At 44.5% G+C, this 26,212-nt stretch overlaps 1 protein-coding gene across 1 annotated transcript in view; it reads right to left on the reverse strand.

Moving 5' to 3' along the window:
* The window catches only part of NSF (N-ethylmaleimide sensitive factor, vesicle fusing ATPase), a 132,580-nt gene that overhangs the window by 86,576 nt on the left and 19,792 nt on the right, over positions 1-26,212 (reverse strand). Inside the window, exon 2 of the mRNA XM_077460152.1 lies at positions 3,233-3,318. Within this exon, the coding sequence (XP_077316278.1) occupies positions 3,233-3,318 (86 nt within the window). The remainder of the gene's footprint in view (positions 1-3,232; positions 3,319-26,212) is intronic.

Below are 26,212 nucleotides of genomic sequence, written 5' to 3' on the forward strand. Positions count from 1 at the left end.
CACCGCCCTACACTTTGCAAGGAGATCTCCTCCCTCACCAAACAGTTGCTTATATATTGTAGACAAGGCCTTGCCCAAAGTGTCCTCCCTCAGTAAAGACTCAACATCACTCAAATTAGGGTAATACCAAAACTCTGTACTCTTTAACCCAATTTTACTACTGCCCCTCCCCCACTGTGCTTACCAATGATACTTAATGAAATGCCAGTTGCTGCTAGGTAGAGTAAAGGAGAACATGATGCATCCCACAATCCAGCACTTGGGGGTCTGAGCGGCCAGTCTTTGGTCTGGGAGTGCTGTGAGGCTCTGTTGAACTAAATCAGGGGTAGGCAACCTTAAGGTGGAGATCTACCTTAACACCATGGGAGAAGTCAGAGATCACCGGGCACAATATCGCCCTCCTCACACCTGATTTAAACCTGCATTTGCCGTGCTACCATGAAGCAATCACGTGCATCGCATCATGGGTTTACATCAGGTGGGAAGAAGGCAACATATCGCCTTCTCACCACCTGTTAAAAAACACACTCAGAACACTTTACAGTGGTGTGTATGAGCCCTTAGCTGCATTCGGCATTGGCACCCTTAGTGCTCGTTACAAGTATTCCCTCTGCATTGCACTCTGTTTGATGCTCTGGTAATTTTGGGTCAGCAAGCCCAGACCTCCATCTACAAGTCACCTGGCCAAGATCTACTGGTTGCTGAACCCCCATACTAAAGTGTGCAATTACTGACAATATTGGGTAATTGTCAATTGGTATTGGCAGATAATTGATGGCAGCAATTTGTTACAGGAGAGGCGGTATTTTTTTTTTTTAATATGCCTTCTGTGTCCCACTGAGGAGACCTGCCTTTACTACCTCTACTAATGGCACAATGGGAACTGAAAGGAAATCTCTGCTAAGTGAGGAAAATCCCCTCTTCGACAGCTGTCACAGGAATCAGGGTCTCTATTAAAAGATTTCCCCACTAGTTTTTCCTCACTTTCACTCCAGGTACAGTTGCCAATGTAACATAGAGGACATGCAGCAGCAAGAAACTGTCAGGTCACCTGAGGCGAGGCGATAGATGCATACTGCTGGGGTCAGGAGCACACCGCTAAGCTTGTGGACTCTTCGGCTGAGTGCTGCGGATGGAGCTCTGGGTGGGTCAGGAAAGCAGCTCTACCTGAGCACCGACATGGACTCCCCAGGGAGCGGAGTCTAAGAGCCAGCAGGTTTTCACCAGAGCCTCTGATGGTGAGAATGGCCTTTGCTGCAGATGACTCCAAGTCACTAACCCCAGGGTCTCCCAACTCACGCTCACGGCAGGCTCTGGTGGATGGAGAGGAAGCAGCAGTGCAGGGCAACAAGGAATAGTCAGAAGGACAAGCCAAGGGTCGGGGTAGAAAGCAGACAGGAATAGTCAGGCAAACGCGCTAAAGGTCAGGGTAACAAGCAGACAGGAATAGTCCGGAGAACAAGCCAAAGCCGGTACAATGAATCAAACGTAGAGCACACTGGGAGCCTAAACACACTATTGATCGGGCAAGGCTGGCTTGCAGTGCACGGTTTTAAATAGTGTTTCCTGTTAGAGGCTTGGGTGGAGCCATGCTGAGAGAAGATTAATTAAACATGCAGATGTGAAAGCGCAGTCCCTAAGCTGATACACAGACCAGAGGTAAGCAGACAGACAGGGCATGAAACATTACTACAGATTTATAACAGAAACCTTATAGAGGTTCTAATCTAAGGGCTGGTTCCAGGGCAGTCTCACCACAAAGACCAGGCAAAATACCTTGTCTCCTACCTGCCCGGTTCACACCATGACGTAGTGGTGGTGTGCAGAAACCGTGCGCTTGAAAAAAGTACTGCATGTTTTTTTATCAATGCCAGGCAAGGAAATCCACACAGCTGGCAATTTAACTCTTTAAAAGATGTCTGTGAAAAGTTTGTTAAAAAAAAGAAAACCAAGCAATTCACTGAGCTTATCTGAGCCCCACCACACTACAGCCATTGCGTTGCAATGCAGCAGCTGGTGTGAACCAGCCCTAGCTCTTCCACGTTCTATCCAAGAAAAAAAAAAAAAAAGGAAAAAAGGAAACCCATGCAATTCACTGCACTGAGCTTGGCCCCACCGCAGCACACACCAGCCGCTGAGTTGCAATGCAGCAGCTGGTGTGAACCAGCCATATCCCTTCCGCTAGTTATCCAAAATAAAAATACAATTGTTTTAGGCATCGGATACACTACAGAGAAATACTGCATTCTCTTCTGTCCCGGTGGGCCTATTTCATTTCAATAAACTGTGTACACCAGGGGTGCCCAATTAGTGGCCCAGGGGCCACATGTGGCCCGCAAAGCCCTCTGATGTGGCACCGCGACCCTCTGCTCTGGGATGGAATAAAATAGAATAATGTTATTAAAGATAAGTTTATTACTAAAATCACAGTGTATATTTGGGCATATCTGTTCTGCAGTAGTTACTGGGCTGCTTTCACACTGATCCACAGGTGCAGAGAAGTGCACATGTGGGTTACCTGCACTGAGCCATAGACTTCTATTACCTGCGAGTTTGGTGTGCTATCTGAAAGTGCACCACACCTACAGGATACAATAGAAGTCTATGGCAAAGTGCAGATAACCTGAAGGAAAGCCATAGATGAACTGTGCTGCACCCGTGATATGGGTAAACAGTGCATCAGTGTGAATGCAGCCTTATGCCCCTTTCACATGGTCAGTCCAACCCAATCAGACCCTCCATTCACCTCTAAGGAGTGGAAGATGTGTCCGTTTACAAACGCCTATCTCCAATCCAATCCGCTATCCACGCGCTCCGCTCATTGTGGCCTGCGACCGGGTTTCTAAGTTGCTTAAGTGGCCCTTGCTCTTCAAAAGGTTGGGCACCCCTGGTGTACACTGTTTTATTGTAAAATTATTTTTCCTCATGTGGGACTTGATCCTTCTGTGTACAATAGTGGGAGATGAAAGTTGGATTGTTCGGTGGTCTAATACCCAAGTAAAGGCCAGTGGTTTCACTGACACTTTTGGCTCATATGAAGTCAATATAGTTTGTTGTTTTAGAGTGTTTCTTTCACCATCTTGTTGGCGACATTGGACGCCCCTCTATTGCTTAAGCAATGTACTTCTATTTGATACCATCTGCATTTGATGCCTGGACCATACTAGGGCACAGCAGCTTGTGTCAGACATTTTTCAAACGTCCTTATTTGTGAATAGAATTTATTACTTACAGTCCAGTTTGGAAATCCTTTTCATTAACCACTGCGCAATTGGAGAGGGAGAGTTCGTCCGTAGGACACCGCGCTGCTTGCATACTCTGTAGGCAACAAATATAGATCTTGTTAATGATAGTGCAACAATACAATAACAATAATTATCTGCTCTGGAGGTAGAAGCATCATCTAAATCTTGGGCATGGGGAATATTTTTCTCATTTTACCTTTCTAGACAATAACTTATGTTTAACTCAACTGTACTGTAAAAATAAATGTAGCTTGGCAACAAAAGGATATAAAAAAAAAAAAAAAAAAAAAAAAAAAAAAAACACATAGAACAAAGAAGCACAATTTACAGCGACACACAGCAAACAATACAATTTCAGTCCTTGAATAACTCAAATCTGCAGAAGACACAGCCCAAAAGGCTTTACTGCATTATACTGTCTTTACACAAAGGTTTGGCACAACAGGGTTTTGTACAAAGGAATAAATGGGTGCTGCAGTTAGCCAGCTGATGTCTTCTGATGTCAACCTGTGCCACCACTTCCACATGCAGTTGTCAAGTAGAGTAGTAGGGAATTAAAGCTCATGTCTAGAAAATCACACAAAAAAAAAAAAAAAAAAAAATAAGAACAAAAAAAAAAAAAAATCCTCAAGCGCTAAACCATGGATCATAGCAAGAAAGTCAAATCAATGGTAAATAATCAACAGAACGTGACCCAGTGCAGCTGACAGAAGACATCTGGAAATATAGCGAACAACAGATTGGAAGATAGTCAGCACTGGGTTAATGGAGAAGATTGTCAGGTCAGAGGGGCCCAAAGTAGATAAAACCGGATTTATTAATTATTTGTATGTAAAAACACATGGAAAAGTATCAATGCAAGGTGAAAAATGATGCTGAGCCTATGATGCCACTTCCGGTCTCCATGGCAGCGAGGAGCCAACGACATCCAATTTGACAATAGTGGGGCATAGGGGGCACCAATAACTGTGCTATCCCAGATGGAGTCCAAATGGAAGTGTGGTGGGGAAGCACTTGCTGCAGGCAGAAAAGCGAGCCAACACAGAGCTGAAGCTGCTGCGGACCGCGGGATGTGGTATGGTCGCCAACAGCCTGAATGAGGGTGCTGCTGCAATAGCTAGTTGGTTGCCGTCACTACGCGTTTCATGTGCTTTATCAGCTTTGATAAATACAGTTTGTCTGACCCTCCGCTCATTACCTATACATGCTTCTAGAAACCTCACTGATAGAAAATACTCAACTCTGAAATTGATACGAATTGTAGAGGCAACATACCGGTTACATATTTCTTTTTACCATAAAGATTCACTTATTAGGTTTCTGCTCTCTGAAAATAAACGCACATTTCTATATATAGACAATTCTCTCCTACTGAGCGCCCTGACACTTCATCTTCTCATTGACGTGGCAGAAAACTGCTGAAGTCTGCTCTTTCTATATTCCGTGTAGCTGTGAGAGAAGCACCATCACCAAGGATAATCAAAGGGAAGATAAAAATAAAATAAAAACTCTACAAACACAACTGTATTTAAAAAAATAAATAAAAAGTTTAAATAAAAACACTACAATGCTAGAAGCATAGTGCTGTGGCCGTAGTAACTCACCAGAATCCATCTTATCCTGGTTTGGCCTAGGTAAAGTTTTTTCTGATTAAGGGATACAGCACTTTGTGCTGTATTTTGAGGAAGCCCATAAACATCCCTTATTAAAGCGGAGGGCCACCCTAAAAAAATAAAAAAATTGCATCAAAAATGTTCCTAAAAAAAAAAAAATCAGAAATAAATAAAAATAAAAATGTGGCTGTTGCTAGCCAGATTGTCCTAATCTGCAGCTTCCTACACCGCAGTCATCTTCAGTCTTCTCCTCGCGTTGTCTTCTGGGGAATGGGGCACGGTGTGTTCCGGGAACTGTGTGTGTCCCAGAACACAGCCGGCCATTCACAAAGTCCATGCGCAGTAGGAAATGTGCAGTGAAGCCGCCAGGTTCTACTGCCCGTTTCCCTTAGTATGAATGGCGGCACTGGGACCCGAGAGCCGAGGGACGGGTCGGCCTCGGGTGGCAGACATCGCGGGCACCCCGGACAGGCAAGTAGCTGCCGTCTTTACAAAAAATAAAATAATTCAGCTGGCCCACCACTTTAACCACTTCCTGCCTGGCCTATAGCAGAATACAGTACAGAGGGAGTGTCATCAGTTAGGGATAGAACTTGCTATGTGTTGCAGGTTTTGCAATCCAGACACCCCTACCAGGCACAGCAAGCAGTCAGATGCTTTGTCTCCATTGCAATAAGGATTTTATAAAGAGGATTTGATTAAAACACAACCCCAGCTTGCTGACTGGACAATGAAGCAGCGAAATAACATTGATCCATCCATCCATCCACACTGGTCCACCTTGAAGGCCCATACACACGATCAGACTTTTTGACAACAAACATGCAAATTAGCTGTTTTAAGGCAACGTTCGACCGTGTGTACGCTTCTTTGGACAAACTTTTTCGTTTTTCATCGAACAAATGTTGGCTGTGCGAACAGACAAACTTTTCGACAACATAAGTCCGATGGAGCAAAGTCCAATCGTGAGTACAGAAAACCGGTCATTACAAACACGCATGCTCAGAACCAATGCAAAAGATCAAACAACAATACAGAAGTTGACCAAAGGTGGCGGTAAAGAGCAGAAAAACCACGTGATTTGATGAAATTTGGCTGTAAAAGTCCGAGCGTGTGTATGCAATACAAGCTCACGGCCAACGCCCTTTGTACAAAAGTCCACGGGAAAGTTTGTATAAAGTCTGATCGTGTGTATGAGGCTTTACCCTCACTCAGCTCTCCCCCCTTATGTTAGCCGGGAAAAATGCTCATGCAGCAGAGCCTTATCAGCTCTTAGAGATGGCCGCCTGCTTTCCCATTCCAAGTGTTGCTCTGCAGGAAGTTACAGGAAGCATATACAAAGTGCCAATATTTATGTATATATAACAGTGTTAAAAAAAAAAACGTAGTCGGGAAAAAAAACAGTTTCTAAGAAAAGGCATCCTTAGAAAGAGAGAAAGAAAATAACCTCTCATGCTGCCTGTGCTGTGCAAAATTATGAGAAGTCCCCAAATGACGTCCTTTCAGAAATCCCCTTCTGCACTTATTGGCTTCCCCTATGTCACTACATAACACAGGACTGACCTATAGATGAGTAGGAGGAACCACCGAGTACAGGGGAGGACACAGGAGATCGACACTCCAGGAAGTGTCCATGTATCAAGAGATGTCAGTAATTCCACCTTATCATAGCAGTTTGCTGACAAGGCCCTTGGGAGAGCTAATACGGTATTATACCTAAAACAGAAATTTTTATATATTGCAGCTTACCAATTATTAGATGTGGTGGCTGCATTTGTTTTATTATTTTAGGCATTTTCTGTTTGTTTTCACCTCGTAATCTGGCGAGTAACACACCACCTGTATTGGAGCACCCCCACTCTGGATGAAGGAGCACAGGGGCAGCTTTGAACAGCAGCATTCTCAGTCTGGGGGGGTGTCAGATGTACTAGCAGATTTAGATACAAAGACGAACTGAAGCCAAGCTCCAGCTAATACAGCAGGCTGTTTTTTTCCTTTTGGGATAAGGATTTAAATGAATAAATTAATATCAGATGATTGTAAGCACCCCTGTCAGTGTTAAATGGTTTGTCCCATCCCTTTGACTGCTACAGCTGCAGGAGAGTGTGTTCTTTTGAAAAACAGACTCTCTGGCCAGATCACCAGGTAAAAATAAAAGAAAGAAAGCCCAAAAAAGAAAACAAATGCAGGCATCACATCTAAGAATTGGTAAACTACTATATAATAAATGTTTGCTTTTGGGATTAATCTGCTTTATTTACTTTCTTCCTTGCAGCACATCCGTTCATTATTAGAATTTTTTTTTTGTTTTTAAACAAAGTATTTGACATATCTGCCGGAATATCAGCTTTAAAGCAAATTGAGAGAATTTTTTTGATTTCAGCGTGTTTGCAGGCCTTCCTCGGTAGAAAAATCTGCAACCAGATTTTGCCTGCTGCCCTCCGTTTCTTTTCAACTACAGCCTGCTGTTCCAGAAAACCAATGTCTGAAATTGGTTGATGCGACAAAGGGAATTTCAGAGCATCTCCCACCACCATCTGATTACAGGAAAACTAAAGAGACCTTTAAAGCTTTGCAGCCTCCACAAGCCTGAACAGAACATCTATCCTTGGCACCAATCAGTCAAATCCCAAATGACATTTCAGTCATCTCACTCGGCTCCTGACAGCCCCCAGCGTTCCTCCGCCAAGACCATAGCCGCTATTCTGCACAAACGTGCCGCTTATTCAATGATGTATTGATTTCTCTTCCAGAAATGGCTTCACGCTGCTAATCTCAGAAACTCCGGCATGGATTGAAGAGAAGGAAAAAACATGAAGGTCTCTACTATAGCTTAGATGTAGAGATTATCAACGGCCAGAACCAGAACAGATGGGTTAAAAAATGTCCCCAAATACACCAATCTGCCTTTCTTTCTACCCATGTCAAAGCCCAAATTCCCACGTCATTCCTGATCTTTTACTGCCAGGATTACATGTGATTACATGTATACTGAATAGGAGATGATTAGGAACCTATGTTGTACAGCAGCGAGCAGTTATTGTAATAGAGAGCTGGTAGGTGGCGATAGTGACGTGCTTAAAGGGTTAAACGAGGTCCCAATCAGAAACACAGGTCACATCATCGGCTTGTCGGACGCTGAGGGAATGAAATCCCCAAGGCTTTAGATACATTTCTGTAATCGGCTGACCGATTAAGACCATAAGCTTGTCAAACTGGACGCCATATCCCTCCATCTCTTCCACTGAAGGTATATAGCCCATTATAAGCCATACTGGGAGTATGTGACATCGTATATGTCACAGTGACACGTGTCATAGTACATCTCATGGTGACACGGTAATATAATCTAATGTACAATTCCCAAATGATCTGGGTAAATGTAAAACATATGCTTACATTAAGAGCTGGATGGATCACACAAAGGCAGGCAGACAATACAGCTAAAAAAAAAAAAAAAAAAAAAAAAATGAACTTTGGGCACAATGGTAACTATACAAAAAAAAAAAAAAAAAAAAATTATATTATATTATATTATATTATATTATATTATATTATATTATATTATATTATATATATATATATATATATATATATATATATATATATATATATATATATATATATATATATATATATATATATATATATATATATATATATACATACACACACACACACACACACACACACACACACACACACACACACACACACACCAGCCACTTTATTAGGTACACCTGTTCAATTGCTTGGTAACACAAATTGCTCATCAGCCAATCATGGCAGTAACTCAATGCATTTAAAGCGGGAGTCCGCCGGGACTCCGCGTTTTTTTTTTTTTTTTTTTGTAAAAGCCAGCAGCTACAAATACTGCAGCTGCTGACTTTTAAAATAGTGACACTTACCTGTCCAGCGCACCCGCGATGTCGGCACCCGAAGCCGATCTCTAGATCGACACTCGAGTGCTGCCGCCGCCATCTTGGGTATGGGAATCAGGAAGTGGAGCCTTTTGGCTTCATTTCCCGGTTCCCTACTGTGCATGCGCGAGTAGCGCTGCGCAATAAGGACGGTCCCCGCTGCCTCTGGGATCCGTGTGTTTCCCAGCAGGCAGCGGGGCACTTGCGGAAGGGGGCGGGCACTTGCAGAAAGGGGCGTAATCTACGCCCCTTTCCGCAGAGAGCTATCCCGGAAGTGGGTGCAGTTACCTGGATTATCCAGGTAACTGCACCCCCCTCCCCCCTGAAAGGTGCCAATTGTGGCGCCGGAGGGGGGGAGGGTTCCGATGAGCGGAAGGTCCATTTTAGGGTGGACCTCCACTTTAACATCTAGACGTGTGGAAGACGACTTGCTGAAGTTAAAACCGAACATCAGAATGGGGAAGAAAGGGGATTTAAAGCGGAGTTCCGCCCGCCCCATACTGTAGCTGCTGAATAGGACACTTACCTGACCTGGAGTCCAGAGATGTCGGCAACGCAGCAGAAGTTTACATCGGCTAGTCGGGTGCTGCTGCCGCCATGCTGCGGCTGGGTCCCTGCTGCGCATGCGCAAATGGCGCTGTGCTCTCTCACTGGCCCGGAAGAAGGGGAGGAAGGAAGAAAGGGGCAAAGCTGCCAATGTAATTCGCCACAGCCCAGTCACCATGAAGAGGGGACAGAGTACCTGTGAAAAACAGGTACCCGCTCCCCCCGAAAAGGTGCCAAATGTGGCACCAGAGGGGGGGATCAGATAAGTGGACGTTCCACTTTTGGGTGGAACTTGGCTTTAAGGGACTTCGAATGTGGTATGGTTGGTGGTGCCAGATGGGCTGCTCTGAGTATTTCAAAAGCTGCTGATCTACTGGGATTTTAAAGTACAACCATCTCTTGGGTTTACAGAGAATGGTCTGAAAAAGAGAAAACATCCAGTGAGCAGGGCTGTTGTATGGAGGAAAATGCCTTGTTGATGTCAGTGGAGAATGGGCAGAGGGTTCAAGATGCAACAGTAAGGCCGCGTACACACGGGCGGACTGTTCGCCCAACTTTGTCCGCTGAACAGTGTTTGGGCGGACAGTCCGCTCGTGTGTGGGCTTTCAGTGGACAGTTTCAGCGGACAGTTGGACGGACAAGGTTTTTCGGAAATTCCGAAAAACTGTCCGCTGAAACCTTGTTTGAGCGAACAGTCCGCCCGTGTGTAGGCTTGTTCGTCAAACAAAGTTGCGCGCATGCTCAGAAAGGATTTTCACGCCGAAAGCTATAATGCAGTGTATAGGACGTCGTATTTTTCGTCCCGTCGTACGTGCCGTTCACGTCATCGCGCACGGTTTCAGCAAACTGTTCGTTCGTCGTGTGTGGGCATGTCCGTCCATGCTAAGTTTGAGCGGACTGTTTGCCGAAACTGTTGGACGGACAAAGTTGGGCGAACAGTCCGCGCGTGTGTACGCGGCCTAACTCAAATAATCACTCGTTACAACCAAGACATGCAGAATACCATCTCAGAATGCACAACACATCAAACATTGAAGCAGATGGGCTACAGCAGCAGCAGACCACACCAGGTGCCACTCCTGTCAGCGAACAGGAAACAGACTACAATTCGCACAGGCTCACCAAAATTGGACAATAGAAGGTTGGAAAAATGTAGCTTGGTCTGATGAGTCTTAATTTTAGCTTTGACATTCAAAATGGTTGGGTCAGAATTTGGCATAAAAAACATGAAAGCATGGATCCATCCTGCCTTGTATCAATGGTTCAGGCTGGTGGTGGTGTAAAGTTGTGGGGGATATTTTCTTGGCACACTTTGGGCCCCTTAGTACCAATTGAGCATAGTTTAAACGCCACGGCCTACCTGAGTATATGGCCCTTTATGACTACAGTATACCCATCTTCTGATGGCTCCTTACAGCAGAATAATGTCACAAAGCTCCAATCATCTCACCACTGATTTCTTGAACATGACAATGAAGTCACTGTGCTCCAATGGCCTCCACAGTCACCAGATCTCAATCCAATAGAGTACCTTTGGGATGTGGTGGAATGGGAGATTCACATTATGGATGTGCAGCCGACAAATCTGCAGCAACTGCGCGATGCTATCATGTCACTATGGACCAAAATCTCTGAGGAACGTTTCCAACACCTTGTTGAATCCTTGCCATGAAGAATTAAGGTGGTTCTGAGGGGGGGGGGGGGGGGGGGGGGGAAAGAAGAAGAAGAGGTCCAACCCGGTACTAGCAAGGTGTACCTAATAAAGTGTCCGGTGGATGTATGTGGACTATATCAGCTGCCACGGGATCTGTAATTTTAGTAGCCAGTCTTATACACCAGACACACTAGATAGATAGGAGAACCAGTTCCTTGGATTTACACTGCAATAAAGCAACACAGCAACACAGCCTGGTCCAGCACACCCCCTATCCTGTGATAGGGCATTGCTCTCACCTTATAGTGACAGTCTTTAACCACTTGCTTACTGGGCACTTAAACCCCCCTCCTGCCCAGACCAATATTCAGCTTTCAGCGCTGATGCACTTTGAATGACAATTGCGCAGTCAAACAACACTGTACCCAAATGAAATTTTTATCATTTTTTCCCCACAAATAGAGCTTTCTTTTGGTGGTATTTAAGTACAGCTGGGAGTTTTATTTTTTGCTAAAGAAAAAAAGATGCAAAAAAAAAAAAAAAATCATGTTTAATAATTTGTTATAAAATTTTGCAAACAGGTCATTTTTCTCCTTCATTGAAATGCGCTGATGAGGCGGCGCGGGTGGGCACTGATAGGCACAGTTAAGGTGGCACTAATAGGCACAGTTAAGGCAGTACTGATGGGCACAGATAAGGCGACACTGGTGGGCAAAGATGGGCACAGATGAGTGGCACTGATAGATGGGACTGATGGGCACTGATAGGTGGCACTGCTGGGCACTGGTAGATGACACTGATATGTGGCACTGAGGTGCAGCACTGTTTTTTGCGTCAGATTGTGGGCACTGATAGGTGGCACTGTGGGCACTGATAGGTGGCACTAATGGGTGGCACTGTGGGCACTAATGGATGGCACTTTTTATTCTATAGGTGGCACTGTCAGGGGGCAGGTGGGCACTGATACGCTGGCCGTGATCGGGACCGATTACCGGCTCTGTTTTGTAACATGATCAGCTGTCATTGGCTGACAGCTGATCACGTGGTAAGGGGTCAGGATGGACCCCTTGCTTGGATCCGTGATCAGGAGAGTCTCATAGACTCGCCGATCACAGAGCGCTCCCCTCAAGGGGCGCACAGGCCGCTCGTGCACGTGACGACGTCAATAGACGTAGTCCCAGCAAAGCAGGTCCGTGCTGTAGCCGTCATTCGGCTATAGCGCGGATCTCTAGAGGTTAAACCTTAAAAACAATTCCCTGAAAAACAAGTATTATACTTACATCTATGGTGGCCTAATACCACTGAACTATACTCCGTTGTAGTTTTATAATCTTCACCAGCATCTTCAGCATCCAACACTTCTGGGAAGGTCGAATACCTGTGTCCTCGCTGAGTTCTAAGCGAAAGTGTGTCACCAGCACACCACAGATATCCAGAATGGGTCCAAAGCTTTATTTAGCGATCGCAGCATAACAAATGAAGCAACATTTCGGAGGCACGCATGCCTGGTGGAAGGGGTCCTGCATGGCTCCGAAACATGGCTTAAAGTGGAGGTCGCCCCCCACCCCCGCTGCAAAAATTAAAACCACTTCATCCCCTGGAAGAATTTACTCCCTTCCTGACCAGAGCACTTTTTGCAATTTGGCACTGCGTTGCTTTAACTGACAATTGCGCAGTTGTGCGACGTGGCTCCCAAACAAAAGTGACGTCCTTTTTTTTCCCCATAAATAGAGCTTTCTAATGGTGGTATTTTTCACGCTATAAACAAAAATAGAGCGACAATTTTGAAAAAAATAAATAAAAAAAAACGCATTTTTTTTTACATTTTGCTATAATAAATATCCCCACAATAATATATAAAAAAAAAAAAAAAATTTCCTCAGTTTAGGCTGATACATATTTTTCTACATAATTTTGCAATAAGCGTTTATTGATTGGTTTGCGCAAAAGTTATAGCGTTTACTTCCATCCTTCAGCACCTATGTCACTACATAACGCCACAATTCATTACTATCTTTGACCACAGAGAAATTAAGGTTATTTCAAGGAAGGAAGTTGCACTATGCCAACACTGGAAATGCACAGGAAGTGCTTGAACTTTTTGCTGTCTGTACTTATCAGAAGAATAAAAAACCGTACAGCTCAGTTTGCATTTAAAGCAGAAATCCTAGGCTCTAAGGCTAAAACTGCTCTCATAATCAGACCACCACCCCCCCCCCAAACTCCTATACTAACTACTCTGTACAATAGGGGTGCCCAACCTTTTGAAGAGCGAGGGCCACTTAAGAGATTTGGTAACCGGTCGAGGGCCACAATGAGCGGAGTGGGTGGATGGCATGTCTGTGTCCACTCTGCATTTGCAGAGCAGACACGGACGCAGCCCACGATACTTTTTAGCGGATCATATTGGAGGTAGAACACAAATCGGTTTATGTCTGCCACTACTTAGAGGTGAATGGAGGGTCCAATTGTTCGGACTGTCGGACTGACCCTGTGAAAGGGGTCCAAGGCTGCTCTCACACTGATGCGCTGTGGTTTACCCGCACCACGTGTGCAACGCAGTTTACCTTTCCTGCAGTTTGCAATAGACTTCCATTATATTCTGCAGGTTTCGTGCACTTTCACAAAGCTCACCAAACTTGCAGGTAATAATAGAAGTCTATGGCTCAGTGAAGGTAACCCACAGGTAAACTGCTCTGCACATGCGCATCAGTTTGAAAGCAGCCCGGTAACCACTGCAGAAAAGATATGCCCATATATACACTGTGATTTTAGTAATAAACTTTAATAACAGTATTCTTTCTATTCTATCCCAGAGCAGGAAGTCGCGGGCCACATCAGAGGGCTCCGCGGGCCATCCCTGCTGTACAAGGAAGACGCTTATACTTACTCATACTGAGGATGCTCCGGTCCTCTGATTTGCCCAGTGGCTGGCTTCAGGGGAGAGGAGGGACTACCAACTAATGGAATGCCTGGGCAGCGACATCACCCATAGGATTACTATGGGGAATACATTATCAGCTGGCCTTCCTCTCCCCTGAAGTTGCTGCTGGTAGCCAATCATGTGACCAGACTGGAGCGCCCTGAGAATAGGCAAGTATAAGCATCTTCCTTCTACAGGGTAGTTTATATAGGAGATAAAAGGGGGAATGGGAGCCAATTTAAAAGTTTAGTTAAGGTCTGAAATTCGACTTTAATTGCCCGAGTCTACCTGCTGAGTGGATTCCCACCCTGGCACCTGCCTTGTGCAACTGACAACCAAATTCAGAACAGAAATGGAAAGCTTCTGTCCTGTAGTGAAACTGAGCTTGGAAACACATCAAACCTCATAAAAAATAAAAAAAAGTCAGTATCTGGAGTATGCTGTACTGATTTAATGCTTGTGTGTGAGAGATTACCATGGTCAGCAAACTATTTGAGATTCTAATCTCTCAGAATGAAGGCAGAAGAGAACTCTCTGCCCACCAACAGCAGGAAAAGTCAGAGGCTGGCTCTGCTAGCCTGGGTTCACACTGCACCCGACCTCAAGGTCGCACGACTTGCATGCGACTTCTGTAACAGAAGTCGCATGCAAGTCGTCCCAAAGTCCGACCTAAAGTAGTGCAGGAACCTTTTTCTAAGTCGGAGCGACTCAAGTCACACCGATTAGAACGGCTCTATTGACCAGAATGGGGTCCAACTTCTGATGTGACAAATGCTCCATCAGTGAGAACTGGGCTTTGAAGTTTTTATTTTGTAGGATGGGGAATATTTTAGTTATGAAAAGTTTCAAAAGACGCTGGCTTCACATTTGAGTGAAAACCCCATGTAATAAATCTGCACTGACTGAAGATGACCAGCTTCTCTTCAGTAAAGGCTTTTAATCTTGCATTCCTTATTTAATCGTGAAAATGCTGATCAGGCACTATCCAGGAAAACTGCAATGTCTTCATTACGTGGCCATTTTAATTAAATCTGAGGAAATAAAAAAATAAATCCAGCAGTGGAATGTAATGATGTAAACATCATTCAACACTATATTTAAAAGTAACCCTATTGCATAATTAAAAATAAAGATTTCTGCGTAACTGAGAAAGGTTATGCTTACCCATCCCACTGCCCAACCACAGTGTCCAGAGAACCCTCTTCACCTAGGACTCGTGGTCCCAGACCGGGTGCCGTGGTTCCTTCTGCCTGCCCCACGTCATTACTGCAGTGGTGTAGGTGCCACCTGTCAGTTTTTTAGGTGGACCCAACTGGACCATCCATTGCCCTCTATGGAGTGGCATGGGTCCATTGACACCCACCAACATCTGATCCTACCTACTAAAAACAGACGGATGAGGATCCATTCCCCATCCATCTAGCGGATCGGATTGGCGTTGGGTGTAAACAGACAGGCCCATGTGAAAGGGGTGCAGAAAGTAGTAAGGTAAAAAATAAAAAAAATAAAAAATGTTGACTCTCTAAAGTAAAACGAAACCCTCCTAGCCTTTACAGTCAAGGAAGCTGCCATCTTAGCCTCTGATCTGCAGCTGCCATGGTGCTACACATATGATCAGTTATGACACCAGCCATATGATGGCTTAACAGTTCAATTGAGGGCACAAAATGTGACAGTTAAGCCTTATTCACACAGCCGTGGAATGACAGGTGCATGCGAATAGGGACAACAAAGTATTGACAGGCTGGCAGCGGCTGTCACTGTTTGCGTGTAGCCGCACACAAAGCGGTGGTCAGATACATCCAGACTTGGTGGCACAGTGGTGTACTGGGTAGCACTTTCACCTAGCAGTAAAAAGGTTTGCTGGTTCAAATCCCAACCAAGACATAACATGCCTGCGCCATGCCATGCATGTTCTCCCTGTGCCTGCGTGAGTTTCCTCCAGGTACTCTGGTTTCCTCCCACACTCCAAAGACCCGCTGGTAGGTTAATTGGATCCTGTCTAAATTGGCCCTGGTATGTTTGAATGTGAGTAAGGGACCTTAGATTGTGAGCTCCTTGAGGGCAGGGACTGATGTGAGATGATATGTAAAGCGCTGCGTAAATTGACAGCACTATATAAGTACTTGAAATAAATAAACCACTTGCTGTGCTGCAACAGGCAAACAGTGACAAATGTTGTCAGCCTGTCAACACTTTGTACAGGCTGAGAGGTTGTCCCAATTCGCATGCACCTGTCATTCCAGCCACCAGAACCCGCCGATTCATGCCACTGGAATAAAGTATATGTGGCTAATCAGCCCTGTGAAGGGGACCTTAGTACAGGCATGCCTTGAATGCAACGGTTTTGGGAAACTGTTAAGTCAATGGGTTTAGTTCCACTTTAAGTCACTATGCAAGGCGACATATGTCTATGTAGGATCATCAGTAAGATGTTGCCTACCATCATGCTCTATGTCAGTGGTCTTAAAACTGTGACCCTTGCCTCTATCCTTCCCTTGGTGCACTATTCCAGCTACAACTGACACCAGTGGTGGCAAAATGGTGCCCCACCACTGGTGTCTGTGGAAGACTTGGTGCCCCACCACTGGTGTCTGTGGAAGACTTGGTGCCCCACCACTGGTGTCTGTGGAAGACTTGGTGCCCCACCACTGGTGTCTGTGGAGGACTTGGTGCCCCACCACTGGTGTCTGTGGAAGACTTGGTGCCCCACCACTGGTGTCTGTGGAAGACTTGGTGCCCCACCACTGGTGTCTGTGGAAGACTTGGTGCCCCACCACTGGTGTCTGTGGAAGACTTGGTGCCCCACCACTGGTGTCTGTGGAAGACTTGGTGCCCCACCACTGGTGCCTTCCACAGACACCAGTGGTGAGGCATCATTTCCTCCACAGACACCAGTGGTGGGCAATTATTTCTTCCACAGACACTGATGGGGTACTATTTCTCCCACTAATACCAACAATGGGGCACGATTATTACCACTGATACCAATAGGGCACCGTTCTTTCCACTGACACTAACAATAGGGCACCATTTGTTCCACTGACACCAGCAATAGGGCACAATTTCTTCCACTGACACCAACAATGGAGCACTATTATTCCCACTATAAACCTATAAACTAATGATGGGGCATTTTTTACTCCCACTTACCACAGTCTGGCCCCACTAAAGTCTGAAGGACATTAAACTGGCTCTTTGTTTAGAATGTTTGAAGACCCCTGCTCTATACTATAAATTAAAACCAACAAGTAGACTGGGACCCCTGCCAGGTCATATGGAGTACAAGCTCTCCACTAAAACAAAGACCAAGGTGTACATACATGGAGAAGCTGGACCCAACACCACTGAGCAGGCTGCACAGTGAAGATAGAAGCAGAGTACGGACAGGTACCTTGTCAGATGTGCCTAGAAAGGGAGTTCAAGACAACTTAGAGCTTAATTATCTCCACTAACAGCAGCAGATGTTGAACCAAGGAGGGGTAACCGCACTGCATTCCAATACAACACCTGGGGTGTTCAAGGCCAGTTCCATTTGAAATATACAGTATCTCACAAAGGTGAGTACACCCCTCACATTTTTGTAAATATGTTATTGTATCTTTTTATGTGACAACACTGAAAAAAATTACACTTTGCTACAATGTAAAGTAAGGAGTGTACAGCTTGTATAACAGTGTAAGTGCTGTCCCCTCAAAATAACACTGGCAACAAAAGTGAATACACCTCTAAATGAAAATGTCCAAATTAGCCATTTATCCCTCCCCGGTGTCATGTGACTTGTTAGTGTTACGAGGTCTCAGGTGTGAATGAGGAGCAGGTGTGGTAAATTTGGTGTCATCGCTCTCACTCTCATACTGGAAGTTCAACACGGCACCTCATGGCAAAGAACTCTGAGGATCTGAAAAAAAGAATTGTTTCTCTACATAAAGATGGCCTAGGCTATAAGAAGATTACCAAGACCCTGAAACTGAGCTGCAGCATGGTGGCCAAGACCATACAGTGGATTAAAAAGGACAGGTTCCACTCAGAACAGGCCTCGCCATGGTCAACTAAAGTAGTTTCATGCACTAGCTCAGCATCATATCCAGAGGTTGTCTTTGGGAAATAGAAGTATGAGTGCTGTCAGCATTGCTGCAGAGGTTAAAGGGGTGGGGGGTAAACCTGTCAGTGCTCACACCATATGCAGCACATTGCATCAAATTGGTCTGCATGGCTGTTATTCCAGAAAGAAGCCTCTTCTAAAGATGATGCACAAGAAACACCAAAAACAGTTTGCTGAAAACAAGCAGACTAAAGATATGGATTACTGGAACCGTGTCCTGTGGTCTGATGAGACCAAGATAAACTTATTTGGTTCAGATGATGTCAAGCGTGTGTGGCAGCAACCAGGTCAGGAGCACCAAGACAAGTGTGTCTTGCCTACAGTAAAGTATGGTGGTGGAAGTGTCATGGTCTGCGGCTGCACGAGTGCTACCTCCAAGACGACCACTGCCTTGCTAAAGAAGCTGAGAGTAAAGGTGATGGACTGGCCAAGCATGTCTCCAGACCTAAACCCTACTGAGCATCTGTGGGGCATCCTCAAATGGAAGGTGGAGGAGCGCAAGGTCTCGAACATCCACCAGGTCTATGATGTCATCATGGAGGAGTGGAAGAGAACTCCAGTGGCTACCCGTGAAACTCTGCTTAAAGTGGTTGTAAACCCTCTTATAGAACTTTTCTACATTCAAAGCATATTGTAATAACTTACATGTAGCTTGGTTTTATTTTCCCCACAGTTGCACCGTTCCTGAGAAATCTATCTCTGTCTCCTTTAGTGACCTCTTTTGCGCATGCGCCGATTCACGGAACACTTAGAGGCTATCAAGCCCTTCACAAATGTGCCGCGCTGGCGTCACCAGCACTCGGTGGCATCTATTTTAATCCCACAATAGCTCCAACACTTGCGGGCTGTGTAAACATCGGGTCTATGGCCACCAAGACAGGAAGACCCGCACATGCGCGGGATCACAGCAGAAAGGGCGAAAATATACTCAGCTCTGGAACAGGATTCCAGGAGTTGAAATGGCGCAGCCTGCTGCCAGAAGATAGATATAGAAAGTAAGGAAAAATTATATAAAATCAAACATTAATAGAAGAATTGACATGGAAGTATACTTTGTAATATTTGAAAGTATTGATTCAAAGATGAATGTGGATTCTGTGGGCTGAGTTTACTTCCTCTTTAACTCCACGCCCAAGAGGGTTAAGGCAGTGTTGGAAAATAATGGTGGCCACACAAACTATTGACACTTTGTGTCCAATTTGGAGATTTTCACTTAGGGGTTACTCACTTTTGTTTTCCAGCGGTTTAAACATTAATGGCTGTGTGTTGAGTTATTTTGAGGGGACAGCAAATTTACACAGTTATACAAGCTGTACACTCACTACTTTACATTGTAGCAAAGTGTCATTTCTTCAGTGTTGTCACATGAAAAGATATAAAATATTTACAAAAATGTGAGGGGTGTACTCACTTTTGTGATATACTGTACAAGTCAGTCACCCAGCCCACTGGCATCAATCCCTAGCTGAAATATTAGCTTTGGGATGCTCAAATCAAATATGTACCATGTTACATGGCCAAGTCATACAGCAGGTGGGTCCCTATTGATTGGATTTTCAGTAAAAATTTTAAGCGGAGTTCCACCCAAAAGTCTCCTCTCCCCTCTGATGCCACATTTGGCACCTTTTTTTAGGGGGGGGAGTGGATACCTGCCTTTGTCCCCACTTATGGGAGTCCAGGCCATAGCGGATTACATCAGAGGCTCGGCTCCCTCCTCCTTCCCCCGGGCCAGTAGCAGAGCACAACGGTTCCTCACGCATGTGCAGTAGGGGCCCAGCATGAAGCCGTAATGCTGCACTGCCAAGTTCCCTTACAGGCAATGGCAGTGGCAGCACCCGACAGCTGATGGAAACATCAGCTGCAGTGCCGACATCTCTGGACTCCAGGACAGGCAAGTGTCCTAATTAAGGAAGAGCTCAGGTGTGTTCACATACTCTATGTGCAGAGCCCGCCAGGAAGTCGGCGCAGCGCTGCGCTAATCACAGGCAGTGAGACATTGCCCCAATGCGCGGCTGCAGAGATGGAGCAATGTCTCACTGCCTGTGATTAGCGCTGCGCCGACTTCCTGGCGGGCTCTGCACATGGAGCATGCGAACACGCCTGAGCTCATCCTTAGTCCCAATATTAAAAGTCAGTAGCTGCAGCATATGGGGCTGTTGGCTTTTAATTTTTCCAGGGGTGGGCGGAACGCCATTTTAAGTCAAAATAATGAACTCAATTATTAGTTTATTTGATGTGGTCTTTAATTACAGCCAACATTAAGCTCTGCCAATGTGGCATAAGTAGCTAAACTGCAAAACGCTTTAATTCACAGTAAGCCCGGTGTAAGAAGCTTGTTCAATCTGGAATGGAAAGGGTTTAATCTGGGGTGTCCCCATCTAGGGCTTGCGATAAATAATGCAAACGGCTTCTCAGGAGAGCCTGTTCCTTTCCTCCTACAGAAATAATTCTGAACACCCAGAGAACATCCAACCTCCCTCCCTCCCTCCTATCCCCCCGCAGCTGCACAGAATCCAGGTCACTTATGGATTCTCCGTCACATTGCAGGCTTTAATGAGAATTTGAAAACCAGGGGCCAATCACAAAGCCGGAGTTGCCACCGAGGTTTCAATCTTCCAAAATCTAAGCGAGATCTGTAGCTACAGACAGCAGAGCAGTGTCTCTTCTGATGTGTGTACACTATAATGAGACGAGTCCTGCTGGTGTGCATGTAATGCTTCATCTCTGTGCCATGTCAGAAATACATTTTATTATATACTGGGAAAGGCAGATCGTTTATTCTGCCAACAATCTGTGGGTAGACAAAAGTGGGGTTATTTAACAAAAAGATACAGGGAACAAAGTGCAGTGCTTGTAGCTACCAAACAAAATCCAACATACATTGCTCTGACTTCTTCAAAGTGAGCCACGGGGTACTGGGTTTTGCCTCTTGCACCTTCTATTGAATGAGCCTAAATCTGAGCAAACGAATCCATAAAACTTGACTCCAGGCAAAAAGATAAATGCAGATATAAAGTATATAAACTAGAGCTTTTTTACCTGCCTACAGATTTGAATTTCAGCCCAATAATTCTTGATGGTTACACAGAGAGCACAGCCAGCCTGGAAATCTCACTTTCCTCTGCTGCATTTAAGTAACCCTTATGCCGCGTACACACGACCAGACTTTGAGGGATTAAGTCTGACAGACTTTCGACGGAGTTCTGACGGAGTTCCGACAGAGTTCTGATGAACTTTTCGAATGAGCGGACTTGGCCACACACAATCACACCAAACTCCGACGGATTCGAACGTGATGACGTACGACTGGACTCGAATAAGGAAGTTCATAGCCAGTAGCCAATAGCTGCCCTAGCGTCGGTTTTAGTCCGTCGGAATAGCATACACACGAGCGAATTTTTCGGTAGGAACTGGGTCCGGCAGAGTTCTGGCGGAAAAATTTGAAGCATGTTCCATTTCTAAAGTCTGTCAGACTTTTGCGAATCAAAAGTCCATTGCAGCCCACACACGATCGAATAGTCTGCCGGAATCATTCCGTCAGACTTTGGATGTTGAAAAGTCCGCTCGTGTGTATGCGGCTTTACAGGTCTTGCCCCGACCGCCAGCTCATTTCTGAGTGGAGTGTGAATCAGACACAGCAGACTGCTGAGCTCATCTCTTGGTTACTCTGTTCTCACCTCTGTCACCATGTTCCTTGTTAGAGCATTTGTGCTGCAGCAAAACTGCCTGGTTCCTTGTGCTGCTCATCTCTCGACCAATCTAAACTCTGCTGTACAGGAAACTGCAAGGGGCCCGACACCCTCTTAAATGTGGATACGTCCACTTATGATTTTTAAAACAAATGCAATTAGAACACACATGAATTTGATGTTAAAAGCAGTTCAGACACTTTGATAAGGCAGTTCCCATCAGATACATGATCAGTACAGTGATACACGCCCTCTCTGCATTGTTCTGTCTGAATAGTTTACAAAATTTGATTATAAGCAACCTCAAAAATGTAGTCAGTGATTTCTATGTATTCTGTAGAGTAGGATTGCACCGAAAGTGATACAGTGGTAACAAAAAGTGTTCCGACACTGCATCGCTTTAACTGGCTATTGCGTGGTCCGCGTGACGCTACACCAAAACAAAATTGCAATCTTTTTTTCAAAGAAATAGAGCTTTCTTTTGGGCAGTATTTGATTACCTCTGCCTTTTTATTTTTTTTCACTATAAAAAAAAAAAAAACGACAATTTTGATTTAAAAAAAAAAGCAATATTTTTTACTATAATACGTATCCCCCCAAAATATATATATATAAAAAAAAATTCTCAGTTTAGGCCGATATGTATTCTACATTTTTATTTTTTGTACAAAAAAATATCGCAATAAGCATATATTGATTGATTTGCCCAAAAGTTATCACGTCTACAAAATAGGGGATAGTTTTATGGCATTTTTATTATTAATGGCAGTGATCTGCGTTTTTTATCTTGACTGCGACATTGTGACGGACACATCACTTTTGACATTATTTTGGGACCAGTCATTTATACAGCGATCAGTGCTATAAAAAATTTACTGATTACTATGTAAATGACACTGGCAGGGAAGGAGTTAAACATTAGTGGGGCGATCAAGGGGTTAAGTGTATCCTAGGGAGTGATTCTAACTGTGGGGGGGTGGGCTACCACTGACAGCGATCTAGCTCCCTGTCATGTCACTAGGCAGAATGGGGAAATGACTTGTTTACATAGGCATCTCCCCGTTCTGCGGCTCTGACACGATTGGGGGACACCGGCAGCAGACAGACAGAGTCCCCGGTATCCGCAGGCACGGTCACGCTAAGTTACCTGACAAGTCACCCCTGTGTGAACCGGGTCTTCACGTCTGACCCCTAGTTAAAATGCCCATATATCCTACTTCTGGGTGTATTTATATATAATTATATATAATTACTTTCACTATTTCACAGTATAAATGAACCCCTTATAGTTGGGATTATCTGCTGTTTTTGTACTATACTTGTAAAAAAAAAACTAATTTTAGTTTTTTTTTAACCCCAATATGACAGATGAAACAAAAAAAAAAAAAAAAAAACATGCTGCTGCTACTAAACGTCTTAGGACTGGTTCACACCTATGCGTTTTTGGGGCTTTTTTCAGAAACGCACTACAGTTCATTCAACATGGTTTCCTATGGCACATGTTCCCATATTAATCGAAACAATAAATCGGACAACTAAATGATTATTAAAATAACTGTTAGTTGCAGCCCTAAGCGGAAATGACACAATCAGCGCCATTATTGAAGATCATCATGGAAGCTTTAAACAGAAATACAGTGCGCCATACGGAGTCATTACTGTGCAACATGAGATTGGGAGGTGCATGCTGGGTAGCCGGCTGCATGGAATCCCAGAAATACACAGGAGCGGGCTTCAAATGCCCATATCTTCAATGGCCTCTTCCTACCTGCTGGATCATGTAAGAAACTACAGATTTAGAAGTCAAAAGTATGACAGTTATGACAATATCCAAACTATATAGTAGGAGTACTAAGAATCACAGGGGTGCTTTTAATTAGGGCTGAAACTACTAATTGATTAATCGACAACTAATCGATTATGAAAATAGTAATCGATTAATTTAATAATCGATTAATCGGTCAGTAACATAATGAGGTTAAAAAAAAATAAAAAAAAATAAATAAATAAAATGAGCCCTTTATAGTACAAAAAAAGAGCAAATCACTACTGTAAATATTACTTTCACTGTTCTACAGTAAAAAAAAATGAACCCCTTACAGTAGTGATTATCTGCTTTTTTCTACTATAAAGGGCTAATTTTAGTTTTTATAACCCCATTATGTTACTAAACGTCTTAGGCCTGGTTCACATCTATGTGTTGGTGCTTTTTGCAGAAATGCACTACAGTTCATTTACATGGTTTCCTATGGGACATGTTCACATCTGAAAGCGTCAGGGACTTTTACCGCATAATGGTGCTTTATTGGTTCTATATACTTCAATGGAGAAGCTGCAGAAAAGCATGTAATGCGTTTTTGCAGAAATTTGTGTTTTTTAATCTGCCCAAAAAATGCAAATTGCAGTAAAATCATGTGCGCAAAAATCCAAGACGCACAGCAAAAAGCACTTATGCTGGCCACACAGATCAATTTTCAGATGAGAATATTCAGACGAAAAATCTTTGTACATTCGCTGAATGAAAGAATTTTGTTTGAAATTTTCACTTGTTTTTAACATTCTGTTTTTAAAATGAATGTAATTTCTGAACGAAAACCCCATACATTGTCTGAAAATTCCTTTTGACTAAGAAGTTTTCCATTTCCAAATTTTCCCATCACTGTGGTTGAAAATGAACGTCAATTTGACCCATTTTTTTTTAAAATCTTTTTAAGGTTATTAAAAGCGGGAGTCCGCCGGGACTCCGCGTTTTTTTTTTTTTTTTTAAAAGCCAGCAGCTACAAATACTGCAGCTGCTGACTTTTAAAATAGTGACACTTACCTGTCCAGCGCGCCCGCGATGTCGACACCCGAAGCCGATCTCTCGATCGTCTCTCAGGTGCTGCCGCCGCCATCTTGGGTATGGGAATCAGGAAGTGGAGCCTTTCGGCTTCATTTCCCGGTTCCCTACTGCGCATGCGTGAGTCGCGCTGCGCAATAAGGACGGTCCCCGCTGCCTCTGGGATCTGTGCGTTTCCCAGCAGGCAGCGGGGCACTTGCGGAAAGGGGCGTAATCTACGCCCCTTTCCGCAGAGAGCTATCCCAGAAGTGGGTGCAGATACCTGTACTGTACAGGTATCTGCCCCCCCCCCTCCTCCCTGAAAGGTACCAATTGTGGCGCCGGAGGGGGGGAGGGTTCCGATGAGCGGAAGGTCCACTTTAGGGTGGACCTCCGCTTTAATCAAAACAATAATCAGCCAACTGATCGATTATGAAAATAATCGTTAGTTGCAGCCCTACTTTTAATAAAGAATTGTTTTGGAGACTGGAGCTCCTCTTTAAGGCCGGGTTCACACCGCTGCGATGCGGGAACGCCGCGAATCCGCGGCGTTTTCCCGCATCGCATTACTCCCGCCGGCAGTTCACACTGCCCTATGCGGACGGCTGGGAGTGTCAATGATATGTTAATGACACCCCCAGATCCGTCCGCATATCGCAGTGCGATCTGCCGACTCGCACAGGAATCGGATCGCATGGTGTGAACCCCCATGCGATCCGATTCTGTTGCGGACCAAAAAAAGGGTCCCGTGCGAGTTTGCTGCGGGACCGATGCGAATTCAGCCATACTATCTGTATGGCTGAACTCGCATCGCTACGGAGATTGGATGTGATTTGCGGTGCGAATCACATCTGGATCTCCCCCCGCAGCAGTGTGAACCCAGCCTTAGTGTGCAACTGGCCGGGGACAGGGGCAGGAGAGGGAACTCTAGAGACGCAGAGCTGACTACAGACATACCCCACTTTTAAGTACACAATGGGGTTTATTTACTAAAGCTGAAAAGTGCAAAATCAGGCTCACTTCTGCATAGAAACCAATCAGCTTCCAGGTTTTATTACCAAAGCTAATTGAACAAGCTGGGGTTAGAAGCACATTGGTTTTGCACTTTTCAGCTTTAGTAAATAAACCCCATTGTGTACTTAAAAGTGGGGTATGCCTGTATTAGAGCCGGGTGCATTGTACTGGTGGTGGAGGACAGAGGGAGCAGAGCATACAGTATACCTGTGAAGCGGAGGAGACGTTTGCACTACTAAGGTCTTCGGACAGTGATAGTCTGCTCAGAGTAGTTCTAACAATATATCACAAGCTGTTAAAAGGCTACAAGAGTCCTGGGCAGATATTCCTGTAACATGACAGCCACTTATGCGCCTTTACTGCTATAGTATTATCTTGCACTTTTTTCTAACATGAAATCCACTTGTACCTCGCAGCAGTCTCTTGTAACAGATAAATGTATAAATGTTAGGCCATAAGTGCAAACCGTCTGGATCTGATGGAGATGGGGGGAGAGGAGTAGATTGCAGAATAAGGCACTTGTGATAATGGACATGACATGTCTACTTATGGGAATCTTTTAAAAAGTGAAGTAATATTATAGTAATAGAAGAGGCACAATATCAGTGGCTGTAAGCGACGAAAACAAAATATAAGAGTCCAAAAATGTCAGTGACCCACTTTAATTCAATCAGTACAAAGTTAC

Source organism: Lithobates pipiens, unplaced genomic scaffold (genome assembly GCF_037356315.1).
Source record: "Lithobates pipiens isolate NorthernLeopardFrog02 unplaced genomic scaffold, aLitPip1_a1.2 Scaffold_28, whole genome shotgun sequence".
NCBI classification, from domain to species: domain Eukaryota; kingdom Metazoa; phylum Chordata; class Amphibia; order Anura; family Ranidae; genus Lithobates; species Lithobates pipiens.